General features: G+C 41.2%; 1 protein-coding gene across 2 annotated transcripts in view; it reads right to left on the reverse strand.

Annotated features, from left to right (window-relative positions):
• Positions 1-19,701, reverse strand: part of OSBPL10 (oxysterol binding protein like 10) — a 122,321-nt gene extending 102,620 nt beyond the window's left edge. For both annotated transcript variants that reach the window (XM_056338666.1, XM_056338665.1), the window contains exon 1: positions 19,317-19,701. In XM_056338666.1, the coding sequence (XP_056194641.1) occupies positions 19,317-19,621 (305 nt within the window). In that variant the 5' untranslated portion in view covers positions 19,622-19,701. The remainder of the gene's footprint in view (positions 1-19,316) is intronic.
• Positions 19,702-21,222: the final 1,521 nt, after the last annotated feature.

Genomic DNA, 21,222 nt, shown 5'->3' on the forward strand with positions numbered 1-21,222 from the left:
ACCAAAGTACAGAACCAGAAATAAAATGAAGACATCTATCCTGTCTATATCACTGACCAGCAGCCAACTACTTCACTCTAAATACTACCGTCAGGGTGGACCCAGCTGGAGCTCCCCCCGCACTGCGGCTGGACAACATGCCAGGTGACCCCCCCACGGGCAGGGACACCCCTCAGGGTCAGAGATTCCTTACCTGACATTAGGAGAGATCCTTCCTTACCCAAGGCAGAGAGATCCCCTACCCATGACAGATCCTCAATAAGTTATTGACAGTATGCTGAATTAGTAAACATTACTAATCCATGTAGCTATGCAATGTTATTATAAACATTGTATAGACAACTCCATTAGACATCAAATGTTGTCCAGGCCTGAGACTACAATTGGACCTAGCCACACCTAAGCTCCATAAGGAGTTTAGAAAGCAAGAGGGTCCACTCTGAACCTTGTGACTCAATAGGAGGATCTTCCTTTGTCTTTGCATCTCCAGTCTCCGTGTGAATCATTCTAACTCAATCTAACTCAATTTTCCCTTGAACGTTTCTTCCATTCAGTAATGTGTAAGGTGAACCTTGCCATCAAAGTTATTGAACCTTGCTAAACCACTGTAAAACTTTGTTAAATTCATCAAATTTAATGAACTCTGTCAAATTATTATTTTACCTCAGTAAAACATATTGCTGCTTTTCTCTTTTGAGTGAGATGCATTCCAGTCATCCACAACAAGGTCACACATATTAGTCATCTCACATAGCAGTCCTGACTTCACATCTTGTCCAACACACAGAAATTCATTTGCTGCCCCATTATCAACTTTCAACTACTCCAAACTCCTAGAAAGTAAGTTTTTATGCAACTATGTGAAACAACTTTCTCCTAGGCTGAAAACACCACCTCTCCCACACTAACAACTACTTCACTAATACAAAACTTGGATGGACAAAGAAAACAGATATTAAGAACAATTCATGTCACCCAGCACCAGCAGTCCTGCCAAATTAGTTTCAACTGTACTCAGTACTACATGATTTTCCATTTTAATATTATGAAAAATTGTATTTTTCAGGAGCTTCCTACGTTACATATATTTCTGTCAAATCCCTTATTATACCTTAGCGAATTACAGAGAAGAGTCATATTGGCTGATCAGCTGGCAAGTACGTACTTTTAAATAAAATTTGACATCATTCTTAATACAAAAGCAATCGGTCTGCTCTACAAAAAGGCACAAATTCACTAGTAACCTTTTAAAAGCTTAACATAATTTCTGTTGTCATTCCTATAGTTACAATCATGTTACTTACAAAAGCAATTCAGAAACTGCTGATCTAATCCATCCTCCCACACAAAGAAAAAGAGCTCCTTTGCCATAACTGAAATTATGAACATCTGAGTTATGAACATCTGAACTAACAGCTTTGAAGGAGAAGTTTAAATTCTTCACTTTTGCAATAAACTAGTACATGGGTATTAAAGAAATAACACCAATAATCACAATATAATAGCAAAACTAATTTCTTTTAAACATGATGACATCATCACTGTTTATCATCTGCACAAAGCAGAATCACCTGCCTGTAGAAGATCAAACCACGGAACAATGAATGAACGAGATAAATAAAACAACCTTTAGAGTCTGCTTCTAGTTCAATTTCAGATTTTTTTAGATTGTCTCAGGTCAGGTTTGTGCTCTCCTCTTTTTGGTAAAACCAGCATTAACACTATTACATTGAAACCGTAGACTTTCTTCCACATGATGGGAAATCACATCAAGTTGCAAGATTTCAATTAAACTTGAAGTTTAATGGTTCTAGCACCAGCCCAAATCATTTTTTCAGTGACTAAACATTTAGTCTACATTACAAACACCCTCGTGAATCTCCACAGTTCTAATAATAAAATGCTATAGGGAGATTTGGAAGTAGTAAAGACCAAGTTGCTACAGCTTAACCACTTCCCCAACTAGCAGTTATAGGCGAAGTTTTCCTTCAGTTACCAGAAGTCTTCAGCTTTAAAAATCAGAAGCAGGCAAAATTACTCTACTGCACTAACTTCTCTTCAGTAATGACTTAGAATTTATTTTTATGTCTTTCCTGCAAGTGCCATTCAAAAAGCTCTTCCTTCTGGTTTTTTCCTTGTCTCTAATTATGGTAAAAATCAATTCTGTGTTAAGTACTTCTCTATTTAACCACTTGTTTGTAGGTTTGTTTTTTTTAGTTTATTCCCAAATGTTATCAACTGTTTGCCAACAGTCTTAATAGATGCTGCTCCTTAGCTGCTGGTTTCTCTTATCTGGCACCTCAAACAGACAACATAGGATCTGAGGGCTTCAGAATGTACAACATTATTCCCCATCTTCCCCAACAAAATAACTCCTCCCACTCACTGTACCTAAGATACCCAAATTATAATCAGAAATGCTCAAGCTAAAAAAATGGGGTAGGGGGAAATGCCAAAAGAAATTTAGTTCCAACTGAAAACTGGAACTACAGAGAGAAGCGTTATTTTTTTTAAGAGTCATTTCTAAAAACTTAACTATTGCTCAAAAGAAAACATTGAAATGAAGTACTACTCCCCCACCTCAGGGAGCACAAACTACAAGTGCTGTTTTCTAACAGAGATTTGGCATTTGAAGGTCACCCCTGCTCTGCACTGCTCTTTGGTACCCTACTACCTGTCTTCACCACACATGTGAGTACTCACACTGGTCCTGCACTGCACCATTTGACAAGGCACCCTCTCTGCTTTTCTTTTCTGCTTGTCACTGCTCAGAATGATACTATGATAAAAGGACCATAACAAAAACCAAACACCATGTCAAAAAACCCACAACCTAAATACACTTGGAGCGAAGTCCTTAATAGATTAAACTACCAGTGATAATGTCAAGTGTTTCCTTAAGACTCCTCTAGTAAACCCCATGCTTGCTGTTAGAACTGCAATAGCCAGCTTGCCTACTATGCAGTCCCTGAAACAACAAGAGAGCAAGAAATGATGCAGAAAAATAATTTCAGGAAGAAATTCAGTAGCAGGGGTTTCAAAAAACAGAACTTCTTTCCCCTGAAGGGAAAGAAATACGGTGGTCATTTTTTCCTGCAGCAGTATAAACGCAACACAACTTAACAGAACCTCTGAACTCAGTGTTGGCAAATGCATACAGAAAGGGAGTAGAATAAACCAACTCATAATGTAACATATTCTTTAAAACAGAAAAGACCCATCACAATTGTCCAAGTACCTAATAGATGACAATGCTGGGGGGAGGGGAACAAAAAAAAAACCACACCCAAAAGCATAGGCATAGAACAAGTAGAGATAATAAATAAATAAATTCCCAAAGCAGAGAACCAAGTTACAATTTCAGAATTCTGATGTTTTCCTTTAAAAAAGCATGTAATTCAGCATTCCAATATTTAAATCCAGTTGAGGGAATTATTTAATGAAAGTTAAAACTCAATATGAGTAGACTAGGTATTTTCAATATCTCAGACATCTGTTCCTGATGTCCCGACACCATCTCAAATAAGCAATCTGTGAGAAACTGCACTATATTTTTTCCTGTACCAGCTGCCTTCTCTATTACTACTGACAGTTCCATTAAGCTTTCCACCTGCCTCAATTGAGACACCTATTCCATGCCTCTTGTGTTCAATCTGTTCTAATGCCACTTCTGAAAAATCAATTTTCAAGCTCAAGGGGAAGAAAACCCAAAAAGGCTTCATGTCATTAGCCCACTCTTGGGAACCTGAGGTCCCAGCTCATCCATCTCTAATTTTTACCCCATGCAACATCTTCATACCTGATCCCCTTACTTTCCTATCTTTTCTTCCCTCCATCTACTACAGCACTACTCCCCGTACGCTTGCTGTCACAGGATCAAAAGCAAGATCAAATAAATGGGAAAGGAGAGATAACCTCAGAACATGGGAAGGAGGACAGGTGGATTCATACCATTTATCTGATCCCACAGAAAAGCTTCATATTCAACCGCCAACCTGTTTGCTCAGCACAAGAAGGAGCAAGACTGTATCTAGCATCAGTTCAGCCGTTTTCCTCAAGGCTTTCATTCTGCCATTTAAAACTAGCATAGAGAAAGGATAAGAACCCAAGTGTTGTGGTTTAACCCCAGCCGGCAGCTAAGCACCACACAGCCGCTCACTCACTCCCACCACAGTGGGACGGGGGAGAGAATCAGAAAAGTGAGAAAACTTGTCGGTTGAGATAAAGACAGTTTAATAGGCAAAGCAAAAGCCACACACGCAAGCAAAGCAAAACAAGGAATTCATTCACCACTTCCCATCAGCAGGCAGGTGTTCGGCCATAGCCAAGAAAGCCGGGCTCCATCATGCATACTGGTTACTTAGGCAGACAAACACTATAATGCTGAATGTCGTCCCCTCCTCCTTCTTCCTCCAGCTTATATATATACTCAGCATGACATCATATGGTATGGAAAATCCCCTTGGCCGGTTCAGGTCAGCCATCCTGGCTGTGTCCCCTCCAGCCCTCTCGCTGGCAGGGCCCGAGAAACTGAAAGGTCCTTGACTTAGTATAAACATTACCCAGCAACAAGCAAACCCATCAGTGTACTGTCAACATTGTTCTCACACCAAATCCAAACCACATCACTGCACCAGCTACCAAGAAGAAAATTAACTTTATCCCAGCTGAAACCAGGACACTAAGTTATGGGACTAACAGTTCTAAGCTGCTACAGTCTGCTTAGAAGGTCCAGCTACTTCCCACAGCTCACCCCTGCACTCAGGGACTCCCACCAGAACCTCTGTGCCCAAGGAGCATCCACCTAAGCCTCCTCCCAGCTTTCACAGCCATCCGACCCCTCTACAAAAGGTCATGCACAGGGAGACACTTCCAGTGCTTTTCCCATGCTGAGGAGCACAGTGTGCTACAGGGAGCCCTGAGCTCTGCCTAGGTTTGAACAATCAGCCTGCCTTTAGTCCACAGTATAGCAAAAATACAGAATATATTACAGGATTTCTTTCAGCCAACAACATTTTAACCACTGCACTGGATGAAGTAAGCTATGCCATACCTACAGCCTCTCCTTTGCCATTGGGCCCAGGGGCTGGGAATTAATTCAGTGTAGCTCAACACCACCAGCCTGAGCTCACAGGCACAGATGAACTCCAGGCCGCGTAGAACTGAGCAGACCAAAGCAGGGCTGCAGGCAGCCAATGCCAGCTGTCAGAAACCACCACAACAAACGCTCTAGAGTGTTCCAAAATGCAGGCATCACCTGCCTATGCCCTTGCAAGCAGCACAGGGCATGCAAGGTCATAAAAGCTGCAAAGGCACTGAATTACTGCAAAGCTGCAGAATGAAACTTGCAATTTGAACCTCTGACCCTCTGGGAAGGACAGAGCAGCTGAACAAGGCTGTCATAACTGACAGGTTATCAATTGCTTACTGCCTGCAACCGATTCTCATGTTTCTACTCACACCTAAGAGCTCTGCATCAAGATACTGGATGTTCTCATAGCTCCTTACGACTCTCAAGCCTGAATTAGTATCTTAATTAAAAAAGGATAAGAGTACAAGTTGAGTCATTTTCCCAGCATAATTACATTTTCACTAGAGTTCTTACTATCAAAATACAACAACTGGAGGGGAAAACGAGCAGTCCTGTTAGCAAATTATTTAACGACAGAAGAAACCCAAGGAATTAGGAGTTACTGGTATTCCAGTCTCTGGTCATGTTTTTCTCATCCAGGAGCAAAGAGAGCCAGCTATAGACAGATCCACCCCCTAGTCAGGTGCCCCAGCTTTCACTTCTGGGGAAAATTACCAATTTCCTATAACTAGTGTAATTTGGGACTCGTGACAAAAAGAAGATATTCTGAAATAAGCCTCAAAAGTACGTTTAAGGTGCCCTCCCAGTCAGAAAGAGAAAAGAAGGAAAAGAAAAATACGAACCACACATTTGATGAGCAACCTCCAGATCCCTTGCATTACACTATCTCCCTGATGATGAAATTTACTTGGCACACTAAACTGCATTCCCTACTGGGTGTGGAACATTTGCAGACATACTGTATACATAGACTTAACTGGCTACGTCATGGATCAATTAGAGCTGTTGTTTTTACAAACAATACAGAATTACAGAAATGCCTTAGGATGTCCAAAAAATCCTTGAACAAACCAAAGAGAACAGAGGCTCTGGCAATGGAGGGGTGGAGGTGGAAGGGAAGTACAACATAACTGCACAGTCAATTTAAAATAAATCCATGGAAAATTTACAGAGAGATCTTCTACAACAAGAAGTAACTGTATTAGTAAAGATTACCATTCTATGTATGAATTACTTCTTTTCCTCAGAACGTATTAAGTATGTTAAGTACTGGCAAGTACAAGTAGTTCATATTATCATATGCTTATAAAAACGGCAGAAAGTTTCAAGTATATCCAAACCTACTCCTAGTTTATTTTTAGATCAACTATATTTCAAGTTGACATCTTTCCAATATTCAGAAGCTATTTTGTTGAAGCCAACTTTTAAACAAAAACATATCAGAGAAAGATACTGACTGTACTGTGTTACAATAATGCAATCCAATGAGGTTCAAAGCATAACCACATCCATTATTATAGCATAAATTTTCAATTAGCTGCCTTGAGTCAGCAAAGTTTTCTAGAGGTTGTCATTTCACTGACTTCTTTGCCAGACCTTCATAGCTCATCCTTGCTTTGCAATGCCTTGTCCTCAGCAAGACTCATTACCAGGAACCAGCAACTCTTCAGTATTATTTTCTAGTCCACAACGAAAACCATCAAGGAGTAAGAGACCTCAAGCTATAATAACCTTTCTGTAAACTGAAGCATTAATGTTTAGTTTTGAAAACCACCTTGTAATCAATGAAAGGCACTTGCAGATCTCAGTTTTACACCAAGAAAAGAAAAACATATATTACACCTGGCAATGGTTTTAATGATGCAATGATCAAGCACCTCTTTCTCTAACCTCATAGTGTAAGCATCGTACCTGAGGCCTGTTCAAATTTTGTGAAGTACCTATGGTATTCTCAAATAAAAAATAAATTGTTTATTTCCTAAAGAAAACACAATCACCATAAAATATGGTGGTAAAAGTTTTTAAAAAGATAACAGTTGTGCTAAAACTTAGTTTTAGTAACTATTTTGTTTTTACCAAGTAATGTATTGCAACACCGACAAGGATGCAAGCTCACTGATGGCTTTTTTTCTTTAATATCTTATAGTGTATTTGAAGTGTTAGTAACATTTCTAACAAGACAGAGAAGTAAACCAGTTTGAAACACCTTTTCATCTCAAGTGTGCTTGTCTTCATTAATCTAGGTCATCAGAGTTGTAATGCTAATACAAACCTTCTATATTCAAGAATCCGGCTTCCTGATTTTTTCTGATAACTGCCTCACGTTCATCTAGCTATTTTTGGCTTGTGGACATTACTCATATAAATTATATGGAAGAACGACATAAAAGCTGATTCTGACCTGTGAAAGCAACACAAAAATCTTAACAATAATTTCCAAGTAGAGGAGACATACATAATGCCAGGAGACAGCAGTCGTCAAACCAGTTCTTTATCCCTCCTTCATTCCACGCTGTATTTCTTATATGAGCGTACATTATCTATAGCTGTTCCAAACACAAACTATTATGATATATTCTAAGTGAACAGAAGGACTACCAGATACTGTTTAGCGGACAAATGCTTTCTGAACACATCTGTTTGGACAGTAATTTTTGTGCAAGTTGATGGAAAACACACCTCGTTTTAAATTTGTTCTGTTTTTTACAATAGTGTTCATAGCAGCTCTTATTTTTCACTTTCAAAACACGGATAATTAATCATCCAGGTTCTCAAAATTGAACCACATGAACACAGGCATTTCTCCCAACTGCAAATTTCTTTTTAAATATTATTTCACTGACAGAACCTGTTCAACAAGTAATATTTCATTCCAATCTCATACACAAAGGGCAAAGAACTCAGCTATGTTACACTAATGTCATTTTTTGTGAGGTGCATATATTTTTAATATGTATTTACATAGAAGAAAAAAATGTAAAAGGCAAGCTAAGGTCTTGCCTTAGGAATTTTTGTTAATTCTCAGTTACATGTTTTTCCTTTCTGCTTGTCCTTCCTAGCTTTAAAAACAAAAAAAAAATTCAATCCGTAGTCTACAAGTTCCTGGTTGGAAAGAATTAACATATCCAGGACCATGCAGTATTTTCTTCACACATCACATGGGAGAAATTCCGATATACAAAGTAAGGATCTGGCTTGCAAGATCAGCATGCTGGCTCATTTCCACCTCTTCTCCACCCCAGATAGTTCTAACAAAGCTTTGCAGAAACCAGACCTTTCCCACATGCTGCATTATCTTAAGATAGCGAGAACTTCTCAGCTTTCTGTACCAATACTTTGATGTCCAACAGGGTTTGCCTTGCCTTTACGCTTAGGACTATCAATTCATTGACAGAGTTATAGTTTAAATTTCTATCTTTGGTCTTTATTCTGACAGTTGATATGCAGCCATCTTCACAGCAGAGTATCTTGTCAACACTGTTTCTTAGGAACATATGTATGGAGTCCACAGAGTCCAGGAGAGGGTGGCTTCATCAATATGTTGTGAGATATGCAGTGTATTAGCCATGACCTTTCTGAAGAAGGCATATTTAGATTTGCAAGCAACAATTACTTACAAAGACCTTTATGCATTAGGTTGCTGTTCATATGTACATTTCTAAAAATACTGTTCTACAAAAATCCAGATCCTTGTTGAAACCAAAAAAAGAACCAGTATTTACAACCTTTAACAGGAAAACAGTTTCATCGTCACATATGCTTGAATTCCCAGGTAAACAATATTGTTTTTAAAAGGGCAAAGGTAAGCCTGACACGTTAATATATATCCAGGCAGACACTTAGCAGCTTCCTCTGGCTGCTATTCACATCAGTCATCTACTAGCCAGAACTGAGCTCTGTTACAGAAGGTAGTGGAAGGAAGAAAGCAAACCCAGAAAAATCCTCACTGCACTACGCATTCTGCAATTTAGAACATACTACTTTCCTCTCTAGTTCTTGTGTGCCATTCTTTTTTTTTTATTTTAATACTGCCATTAAAAGTAGTAAAGGTGTATCCTTGTGCTGTCTTCAGCTCAGTATCAACTTCCTTCTATATCAGTCCTCCTGTCAGAGGCTTTAACTCCTTTTCTAAACCTCTCCACCATTTTACATCTCTTCTTTTCTCCCTTGTTCTATTGCAAAACTACCCCTGCCTTGCATTTGCATAACAAAAATAAGATAGAAGTTTGACACATTAACCCAACAGCCACAAAATCAAAGCCTAGAGAAAAAGGAGAAAGGAAAAACCCACACACCACACCTTACAGTGTAGAAGGCAAACCTTCCAGAGAGAGAGAGCACAAAATCTCTTTATTCTGTTTTCAAGAGCAGGAGCTTCTATAAAAAGCTTACTGTGATAAGGCACCTGGAAAAAAAACAAAAAACACCACCTTCATGAGGGGTTTTTGTGCCAGTGCAAAATGCCCAAATGCTTGCAGCAATGAATAACACGTTTTGCTTCCCCATCTTGCCTATACTTCAGTATCTTTTTCATCATCAAGTTCTTATCTTTCTCCTATCACCATGATAAAAGCAGTACAGAGAAACCTGACACAACTATTCTCCAATTCCCAGCTCAGGAATTAACAGCAACAGATAAGAAATTGGCAGTTTCCTCTCTTCCCCCATTTCTTTTTTAATTTTATAGATTTAAGGAGAATAATAGCAGGATGCACTAGCTTAAACTAGTCTCCTTTTACTAGGAAGCTTTTCTCCATATTCCAAAGCTAGAAAAACCACACACCGCTCTCTCCTGGTGAAGTTAAACATACTACTCTGGCTCCAGTGCATAGGTTTTCCCACCGTGTATTTGTGTCCCTTACATAAAAGCATCATCCTACCTCAAAGAAAGACCTAACAAACAATATAGCTGTAAATCACAGTGTGGTTCACAATTCTGTATATAAGGTAAACACAGAAGCTTTATCAACACAGAGCCCCAGCTGTGATGTATGCACTTTCTCCAACTTGGAAATACACTGTTGAACAACCTAGACAAGTTGTCCCATCACAATTTTTAGCATTCTCAAGCAAATTAAATAATCACAACTGACTTATTGTATAAAAAAAATCTTGGGAATCTGATGAAAGGCACACTATATAAGACGCAACTCTTAGTACTGCAACAGGTAATCTCTAAAAAACTGTGTAATTGAAGAAAAGCAGTTTCCTAGGTCACTGAGACATATGTACTTGACATACGAACTTGCAGCAGTAACTTACTCAAAACCACAGAAAAACATTAATCTAGGGATTTCAGCTTACAACCATCCAACTGACAGCCTAAAGTCTTTTCAATCAAATACCTTAAGGCAAATGCTGTGCAACACCCTCCAGTAGGTGCATTGGACTAAGAGGTACACAATAGCCATCACATTTAGCCTGTAGAAGGGTCCTGAAACAAGCACCAAGCATACAGCAATTAACACTACTTACCAGTGTAGCCCTGTCTTATTTTGAACAACAGTAATCCAGATATTAAACTGCAATTTTGTCAGAAAGATACTACAAACAAAATTGTTAGGTTTCACCAAGCATACAGTGAATGACTAATATAGCGTATAGCAAAAGGTTCATCATTACTTGGTGCATCCAGCTCCTTTCCACCAAAAACAATGGAAAAGTTCCCAAACTGATGGAAACCACACTATGGAAATATTTTTAAAAGTAAACATGGAACAGCCTACTTAATTGCATAGGCCTCTCAGCCTATTCAATGCTCAACAAAATAATGCAACAGCTGATAAAGTATATTTTTAAACAAACAAAAGATATTTAAAACAAGGTAATTAACACCAATCAGTATGCATTTCCTAAAACCAAATTTCCTCCAGAAAGCCTGCTAGGTTTCTGATACCACAAGTTTGGTTCATAATATTAACAGCATTGAAGTGATGTTCTAATGCATGCGGCACTGAGTTTTAAGTACAATTTTAGAAAACTAACAAGACATTAAATGCATTGAAAAACACTTAAAAGATGAAGCCAGCCTCAAAATACAACTAAATTAGGATCTTTGAGTCAATGTATTTCTAATAGGGTTCCTTGGCAATCAGTTCTTGGCTTTGGAGTGTTTAGCAATGACCTAGATGGGGAGAAAAATTTCCATGAAGATTGCTGATGACATGAAAATAAGATATCATCAGCAAACAATGTGCATTCCAATACTGACAAAACAAAACCATACATCTAGTGACAAAAGAGTCACAATTACACAAGATAGAGGATTTACCTGAAAAAGCATTGATTCATAAAAATTCAGCGTAAGGAAAATCTACTGATTATTTTGTCCAAGTAACTCTTCCTACTAGTAATCAGTTTCCTCAACTATATTTTAAAATTATCATCTTCTGTAAACAAATAATTACCTACTATTTTTACCACCTCAAAAAACTGGGCATGCAGACACCATGAGAAAGCCCAAGAAGTATCACTGAGGATATGCAAACACATGCTAACCATGGAGAGAGCATACTGCAGGGAGACAGCTCCCACTGCACTCCTTGTCATCACCTTCCCATCCAAAAAAGGATAGTTAAGTGCTACTCTTCATTTTGACACTTCTGGCACTCGTTTTGGTAGTACTATGCCATATGTTACTGGATCAAGAAGTATACTGGATATAAGGAGAAAACAGCATAACAACCACCAGGGTGTCATGCCACTGACAAGCTTAGGTAAAGCACGTAGGAAATAACAAGAGCGTGGGTATGAAGATACCTGTCTGGAGAACTCAGGCAGCACCAGGAAGCATGAGGTCTCAGTATCATGTGTATATTAAACTAACAGTTAAATTTATAAAGCAAAATGACCAACCTAGTTTTAAAAAAATAATGACGGAAACCTAAAAAGCTAACAGTCTGAACTTTTTAAGCACGGAATATTGAGTTGGAGGAAACTGGATGCATTACCCCTGTATTTAATTCCCAGTGCAACCACAACTGAAACTGTACACAGTTCTGGTGTCCACATGTGAAGAAAAACATAGAAATGCCAAATAATAATCAAAATTATCATAAATTACTAACATTGCTGGGAGATCTGACCTGCACTAAGAAAATTCCATTGGTCTAGATACTCCAAATATAGACAAAAGATAACCCAGCCCACCCAAAATGACTGCACATAGAAATTAAATTTTATAAGAGGTATCTTCAGTCTCATACACAACCAGCATAATGAGATTCAATGAGAAGTCCAAGGCTGAGGTGTTAAGAATACCAGATAATTTTTTAAGTAGTGATTAAAGCTGGGCAAATTGTTCCCATAGCTATGGTGAAGAACCCTCTATCACTGGAATAAAAATCCTCAGGTTCTCCAAAAAGAAACATAAGTCTAGAAACCATGACAAATTTATGACTTTTGCTACAAAACTGGGTAGTTAGAGACCTATGCCCTTCAACATTAAATTACCTACTAATTAAATGCTGTCTTGGAAAGAGAAGCACGGTAGCATTTAGATAGCGTTTACTGGAACATTTTTATATGGAACAGTTAAATACTAAGCAAAATTTGTCTCCCTGGATTAGGTTCCTAAAAGGAATCAAAGATCTCTGTAAGTTACCCACAAAAGCCTGCAAGATCTAAAGCACAATGCCAAGACACTCGAAAACAAAGTTGGGGAAGTATATTAGGACCAAAGAAACAAACTCAGCATTTTTAGTTGAACCAAATTCAGTAGTATTTGTTTCATCATTCATTATAATACATATTTAACAAATATAATTTTACATTGAAAACCAATAGTTAATGACAATTTTAGCAACCTTTTCACTTTGAAGGTTCAGTCTTTTAAATACATCAAAGAACAAAGAAAGAATATTAGAAGAAGCTAAAGCCCAAATACATTCTTCTTATTAAACAATTATTTTTAAATATAAAATGATCAGGGAAATCTTTTAATACTTTTCTTATATGCTCATAAAAAGACTCCAGGTACATTACTTAGTTTAACAACTTACTGACGCTTCTCCTACATGAACAAAACCCATATTCATAAATTGGTGGGTTTTTTTTAAACAAGTCAGCAAGTGCATGTATGCTCCCCCTAACCACATTTATCATTATATTGCTAAGAGCAGAAATCACCATTCAAAAAGCTAGCAGCAAAATGAACTAGTAATAACAAAACCCAAATAAGGGTAAGTGCATGCTCCACTGTTAGTGCCAACTGCCACTTCTTTTCACTGTCTGAAAGCTAAGTGTGACATCTGAGAAAAAAGAAGACCACGCTCTATTTTGCCTGTTACTTCATTCCCTCTGGTACAAGAGTGCTGCTCAGCTCTGAAGTGCACTTGCAAATCCCAAATATACTGCCCGAGTGAAAATGCCCAAGTCTCATTTGTTTTAAACAGATTTTTCCTCCATTATCATCAAGCATCTTATGCATTAGATTATTATGTATTATGTGAATTTCTCCTCTGCATAGACATCAGCAGCCCTGACACCATGTGACACAAGCAGCTCAGGAACAAAGAACTTGGGTTACCTGCCTGGGGACAAGGGAAATGTCCATGGCAGTTCTCCAACCAGAATCCACATCCCTACAGTGCAAACCAATTTCTTAACCACAAGACCATCCTTTTCAATTTCAGCCTGAGGTTCAAAGTTGTCTTCTTCCAAATGTTTCTTGTAAGCATTACTGAAGGGCAGAGAATGATGCATTCCTCAGCCTCTCTCTTACCTTGTTAAAACTCTCTCTGAACTCACTGTTTGAACAGCCTTCTCCATTCCTCCAACAGAGCTGGTTTAAAGGCAACAGCAAAAGCTATTCAAACTAAATCAACCACTGACTAAACAAAGACAAAGTGCATCTTAAGTGGAAGTTCTTATTTTCCTACAAATAAATAAAGGATATACATTTAAAGAGATTCATATATATTTTTTTACCTTTTGTTTGTTTGTTTTCTCTTTTTAAAGTGAGCATGAATGACAGGGAAAAAGTTTCAACAGCAAAAAGTAAAGGAAGGAAAAGAGGAAAAAAAGAAAGCTTACATTTGAATGTGATTATTTTTGCTCTATAGATTTCAGGACTAAGAAAAAAAGATTAGTACATTAATCCAAAACAGATTTTACTAACAAATGATCTTTTGACATTTTAAATTCTAAGTTTGTTTGAAACTAATGACATGCATCATAATTTCAATAGCAAGATATGCAACTCCTGAGGGTTCAGCATGGAAAATATCCTGTTCATTTGTTCAACAGAACTAAAATATGTCAGCTTTAAGTAGTTTTCTTCCTTTCCACATTGCCTCCTACTACAAACAGAATGTGAAGGGACACCTTAGTTTCCACTAAAACCTATTCTGCAAGTAAGAATTTTAATAGAATGTTAGCCTAGTGTTATAAAAATACCTTGACATTTTAAAGTTTCCACAATTCCGAACAAATTATAATCAAGGTTCAAATTTTAAGGAGCAGATTTCCAACAACAGAAGAAAGAGAGAAGGTTGCAACTCCAGCTCCTTAAAATAAAGTCTCCCCCTTCCCAAACTCTCCCAAAAAATCCTGGAAGGTATTACAATATTACACAAAGCCCTGTATAGGTATGCCAGAAAGACGGAGGGGTTGGTGTTAATCTGATTCTAGTAAGAACACAAAAAAATCCTGTTTCAGCAAACTTCACAAACATTAAATAAGCACACAGTTATTTTCTCCTTCTCAGATACTGTCTACTGTTGGAATCCTGACAGTATGGTTTATTCTATATCAAAGAAACAGTTTATTCCTATAGGACAGACTTCCCTCCCAGCAGCTATATTAGTATACCTATACAACTATAGTCATATAGCTTGTTCAGTAACCATCTACTCACTTTTGACACTGGAAAAAGGCCACAATTCATTGCCAGAACAACTTGACTGGTACCACTGAAGAACTAGCAACTACTAGAGGTGCTAACTACCCCAAAGCTCCACAAGCAGACTTGTCAATCCCAAAATTCCACAAAAGATGGACTAGCTAATTCACAAGGAGGGAGAGGGGGATTATTACTGCGCATTAAGTATCTTCATCAGTTCCCCTTCTGAGAGGTCACAAACTCTCTATAACATACACAAAATTAAAAAAAATAAAACAAGCAAGCAACTCCACAAACACACACACACACAAAAAAACCCAAACAAAAAACCCCAAACACCCTACAAGCAGATTTTTGTAGTTGCACAGCACAACATAGTGTTGACATACTTAGAAAACAACCCTCCCACAACAGCTATGGTCAGAGCAGCACAACCTCTGGGAGCCAAAGAAGCCAGCCTCTGAAGTAGCACTAAAGTCTGCTGGTTCTCCTGGCAGCATCCCCGCTGCTGTTTGGGACACTGGAAATAAGGAAAGGTCTTTCTTTGGTGACAGCAGTCTGATTGCAACTGTTCTCTGCAACTATGCAAGCAAAGAGACCGCACCACAGCATCGTGAAACCCAGCAAAGAGACTTAGCACAAAAAAAATACCCCAATTGCCCCACAGTACATTTTTTGTTGACATACAAGGAATATAGCTAATCCCCAAAATAATCTGGTGGTGCCCAAGCACAAGTAGTACATGGGGCATGATTCATGCAGGCCAGTAACACGATATGTTTCTCAACTGAGCGAGGAAACAGGAATAGGCCCACCTAAAGGTTTAGAAAACACCTGGGCTACAAAACAATTTATACAGAGCAGTTCAGCTCAGAAAAGCAATAATAACCATCATCTTGGGCTCCATTTGTTGTTGTTACAAATCCAAATTTAAGCCCCAGCTCAAATGCAGATGGATTCAGGGGCTTATGCACACTTGAAGGACAAAACCCTACAAGTACTAAAAACATTTTAAAAGGAAAAAGTGGGGAGGGGGAGACAGTCCACAAGTGAATTTCACACTACTTTGGGTAAATGGAGTTTTAAGACTTTTTACACCATTTTACTGATCTATTAAAAAACAGGATAATAATGCCACAGGCAATAAGTAATTCATCAATATCAAATGAATTTGTGCAAAATAGGTTTCACATGACATATGATTCTACAAAGACATATTTGTCCATCAAACCCACAAAACTTCCATTTAGAATACAAGCTACCACCCATGCACATAGAATAAGTAAATCCCAATAGAAACGTTTTGTAACAGTACTTCAATTCTGAGAACATAATTATTTGTAATTTTGTAGCAAAGACCATCAGCTGCCCTGGTGTCTCAGACCAAAGAGTGTTCCTACATTAAAGTTTTAGATTAAGGCCTGCTCTCTGCATTCATACATGTGTAAATCCACAGAAAGTTACAGACTTCAGTGGAACACTCTAGATGCCCAGGCCTCTTGACACCTTTATCACACACCTGCCTCAGAACAACTCAACAAAAAAACCAAAACAATGTTTCCTTCTGCTTGTCACAAAGGTGAAGAACCTCACTCATTTCCAGATTGGGTTGTTCCTGACCTGCTAGAGCAGAACAAAAAGGTTTTCTTAGTAACAAACAACAAACCTTCAGAAACTCTTAAAATAAAAAGCAATGCAGCTCCCCAGACTGACTGAACTTGAGACCTCCAATTACTTCAGTTAATGATTATAAACACAGTGTTACGCTTCAGTATTCATGCTTAGTTGCCTCATCCAAAATAAGACTCTCTTACATACACATGTCAAAGGATAATTGATAAAAAAGTGACACTATTTTATCATCATTCAAATGAAAACAATTTCTTTAGACTTGCAGAGGCTACTCTGCACGTTAAGTATTGGATAACCTAGGAAAGCCTTTCAACTTTAATACCACGTGGCATAAGCTAACATTAAGTACATTTAAATTATTTAGGCTAATGGATAAGGAGCTTTAAAGAATATTCCAAATCCATGATCACTGAACTCTGTCAGTTTTTGCTTTATTTTTCCATTTTATTTATATTCATGCCATCTGGCTGTATTGATCATGCAGTCAAACAATCTTGTGTTTTTTCAGTGGAAGTAAATTCAAAGTTAACTTGTATGATCATTCAGTAGCATACGTACTAAACTAATTTGCAGGTGCTAGCGATGAAGTCCCCTACCAGTGCTTACAGCTTTTATAGAGGACCAATTCACAGAAAACACACTCTGTAACAAGCATTCAAAAGGCCAAACAGGCAACTACGCTAAAACCCATGGATCACTACTCATTTATTGCATGTTATATAACAAGACCAACTTTTGTAAGCCTCAAGTTTCAACAGTCCTGTTTAGAACTTGTATTAGATTCCCCGTCCCAAACAGCAGATGCATACATCAACAGAATGGAATAAGTGAACAGAACTAAAAAAGCTATTTAGACTAAGAGCTCTGTGTCATTATACACCACTTACTCAAACAGCCAGATTTACAGAAAACTGGCAATTGATAAAGCATGATAAAGCAGCATTAAAAAAAGACCGCTAAAAATAAACAGACATTAATTTCCAAGCGCTATCGTGGAATTGTTTAAGTGACATAACTCTTTTTTCCATGATGTATTCAGATAAAAGTTTCTTGGACATACACTGATCATACACACTATTTCAAGCTGTCAGCAAAGATTTAATCTGCTCCCAAATACAACAAACAGGCACTTCTAGACACAAAGATTTGTAAGCAACGACCTCTATTTTTTAATTTCATCAGATTACATGAAAGCAACCTTAAAATCACTCACAGTAAAAAGAGTTACTGTTTCTACAAAAAGAGATGGAGATGTCAAGGGGGAAAAAAAAGGTGGAGGGTTGGCTTTTCATTTTCAGTGGAGCATTTAAGTCATCAAAATGTGTCTATTTGGTTTTTAAACAAAATTACAGGAGGACTGCATAAATCAACAAACATACAAGTCTAATGTGAATCTAGCACCGAACTGCAGTAACCAAATGACAATAAAGGGCCTTCCCTATGTCTACGCTGAAACGGTCTAGTTTTATGAAGATGAGTGTGCATCCAAATTGTCCCAAGGGTCTTGTCACTCATAGCCAGCGCACCTCTGCATGCCGTCCAGTGTATGGAATTAGACCAGCTCCTGAAACTTTTCAGGAAGTACTGCTACAGCACTCCTACCGCTGATTTAGCCCCACAGGAATCAGAATCATAGCATCATATTTAACTCCGTCACTTACAAATGCTTTACCATTAGCGTCAGAGCATCAACGTCCCAGCCATTCCCACGTTCTTCCCGCTTGGGACCACTTAATAGAAGCACCAACAGCTTTTAGTAGGTCTGGGGTGGGGAGGAGGGGCGTTGTTTTTTTAAGGTTTCCAACTAATCCTCTAAGTGTTCCCTCTACAGCATTTGCATCTCTGCAAAACCATCACTGTGCCACCTTACATTAAAAAGTATAAGATACTCATCTTCATCTGTTCACGAAGAGGATAAAGTTTAATAACAAGAAGTAAAACCCTAACAAAAATCTCTCTAGATTTCAACAGATCCAAATACAGCATCGTTAATTCCCATCTGGCTTCAACTCTAAAAAATTTTGCACTGAAACACCAGATGCAAAACCAGACTTTCCTTGGGACTTCCACAGATGCACATCAGCCTGTACACACCCAGCAAATTGCAGGACCAGGGCCTGTCACAGTATCAACATAAATTAGGACCTGTCAAACAGGGAGGACACAGCAAAAGAAGAGATCTTACTAAACACACAGGTAACTGGTTCCACTGTCCCACCCCGCAGCGAAAAAAAATAATAGTAACAACCACAGAACTCGGCATTTTTCACATTTATTTTGGGAGGCTTTCACCGGGTCTTCATGCTTTAGTTATCCGAGATAACTCCGAAGAGGGAGACTAACGTGACAGCGAAGCAGCCGAAGGACGGCACGCTGCCGGGAGAGCAGCACGGGCAGCGCCAGCCCGCCCCCGCCCGCACCTGCGGCGGCAGCCCGGGGGCCGCCGCTCCGGCCGCGCCGCCCGCCCCCCGCACCGGGCCGCCCCGACGCCCAGCCGCTCCTCCGGTGGGGAAAACAGACGAGTGAAGCCAAATGAAGGAAAGCGGGCGCGGAGGGCAAGGAGCGTGGCCTGGGGCAGGGCCGGCAGCACAGCCCGGCCTACCTGCCCGCGGCGGCCGGGGAGGGGTCGGGGCGCGGCGGCGGCGCCAGCGGCCCGGGCACCATCTTGGGGGCGCACGGGGGCGAGAAGCGGCGCCCGCTGGGGGAGGACGCGGCCCCGCAGCACCGTCGGGGGCCGGCCCGGCGGTTTACCTGCTCTGCCAGCCCTGCAGGAGGTTGGTGTATTTGCTGAGCGTTCCTTCCAGCACCGGCTCCCGCCGCCTGCCGCCGCCACCGGGCGCCTGCGTGCCCCCCGGGCTGGCCGCCGCCGAGCCGGGGCTGCTGCCGCCGCCTCCCCCGCCTCCATCCAGCCTCCCCGCGGCCGCCGCCCGGCCCGGCAACCCGCGGCTGGCGGAGGAGGACGAGGGGGACGAGCCCGCCGACGTGGGGCGGCTACTGCTGCGACTGCTGCTGTTGCTGCCGCCGCCCTCATTCGCCGCCGCCGCCGCCTTCTCCATGGAGCCCCGCAGCGGAGGCTGCCAGCCCGCTCCGGCCGCGGCTGCCGCCCGTGCCCGGCAAAGCCCTGACTCACAGGCGGCGCGGAGAGGGGCGGCGCCCGGAGGAGAAGGGGCCGGGCCGCGCCGGGCGAGGGAACGGCCGCGCCGCCCCCGCGCGAGTTGTGGAGGGGAGCGGGGCGGCTCGGCTGCCGGGGCCGCCCCGCCTGCCCGGCCCGGCCCAGGGGCCGCTCCACGCCGCGGAAGCCGCGGGGGCCCCTGAGCGCGGGCGGGTGCCCCGCACGCTGGCGCGGAGGGGGGCAAGCGCGGGGGGCGGGGAGGGCACGGCACCTGCGCGGGGCACGGGGAGCCGCGGCCGCACGCGGGGTGCGCGCGCGAAGGCCGGCGCGGGCGGTGCCCGGGCTGTAACGCGTGGGGCTCCGCACGGGCCCGCGGCGGGGACGGTGGCGGGGACGGGCCCCTGCGGAGCGTGGCGCCGCGGAGCCGGTCCGCGCCAGCCCGCCGGCAGCACCGCGCGTGAGGAGGAATCGAGAGGCGGGTGGCCTGTGCCCGGCGGTCGGGGGCACAACCGCCCTGCCCAGCGCGCAGCATCGCGTAACGAGCGTCAGCGTGCGAACAGCCATGGCGTTCATCCGGACTTTGTGAAAAATGATACTGTGGGTCAAGTCGCATCTCTTGGGGGCAGAGGATGTCACCTCAAGATCACTGCAAAAAGCTAAGCAGGTCCCTCGTAAAAAGCTAAGCAGGTCCCTGTACAGCCAGCTGGGTACAAAGCTGTGTGGCACGCGCCCTCAGATCGCTGCTGTGGCCCTCCCTACTGCGTTAGCCATGGCTGTAATACGTATCTTCACAGTTACCAGAGATGTCATCATTGTTCTTGTCATTTTACAACTGGAGACCTGAATCATAGAGGGGTGCAGAGAGTCTACGGCAAAACATGAACTGAGCTTAGCTCCAGTGCTTCAACCCACTGGAAAGTTCTACGGTCCCGTGTACTGGAGACTTTTTGAGTGCACAGAATATCATCTGGCTCCTGTCTTCTGCACCTCACAAGATACTGAAACCATCTGAACCCACATACAGTTAGAGGTTTACAGTCCCCGTATAAATCGGCACAGAGGGGAGGGCTGCTAACTCAGCTTCTCCCAGTTTTCTCTCTGGAAAATCCTACCATATGTGTTGTGGTTGGGTAGCTGAAGTGTTGGGCAACCTGATCCTGAATTATGGGTGGTTAAACTTCTCATGTTGTAGCTAAATACTGAGGCACTGCAGTCTGGAAACTTGAATTTGAATTTAGTGTTTCATTGGTGGAACATTTAATGCACATCTCTTGCAGTCCAGACAAAGATTATGAACTCAGTTATTTCTTAAAACCAAATATTTTAGAGTAACTACTTTTCCAAGACAGAGCTATTGCTTAAGATGCTCATGTAAAACTCCCCAATCGTTTACTATGGAAAGAAACTCCATGACCACAACCAGAAAACCTTCATTCTTAGGCTCAGCTCCACTCCTTCTGATGACCAGTTTTCAAAAGACATTGGAATGAACAAGGCATGCTCCTTTAGGAAGCTCGGGCCCTGCTCGCAGGAGGTAAGAATGAG

This window comes from Falco biarmicus, chromosome 4, assembly GCF_023638135.1.
Source record: "Falco biarmicus isolate bFalBia1 chromosome 4, bFalBia1.pri, whole genome shotgun sequence".
Classification (NCBI taxonomy): domain Eukaryota; kingdom Metazoa; phylum Chordata; class Aves; order Falconiformes; family Falconidae; genus Falco; species Falco biarmicus.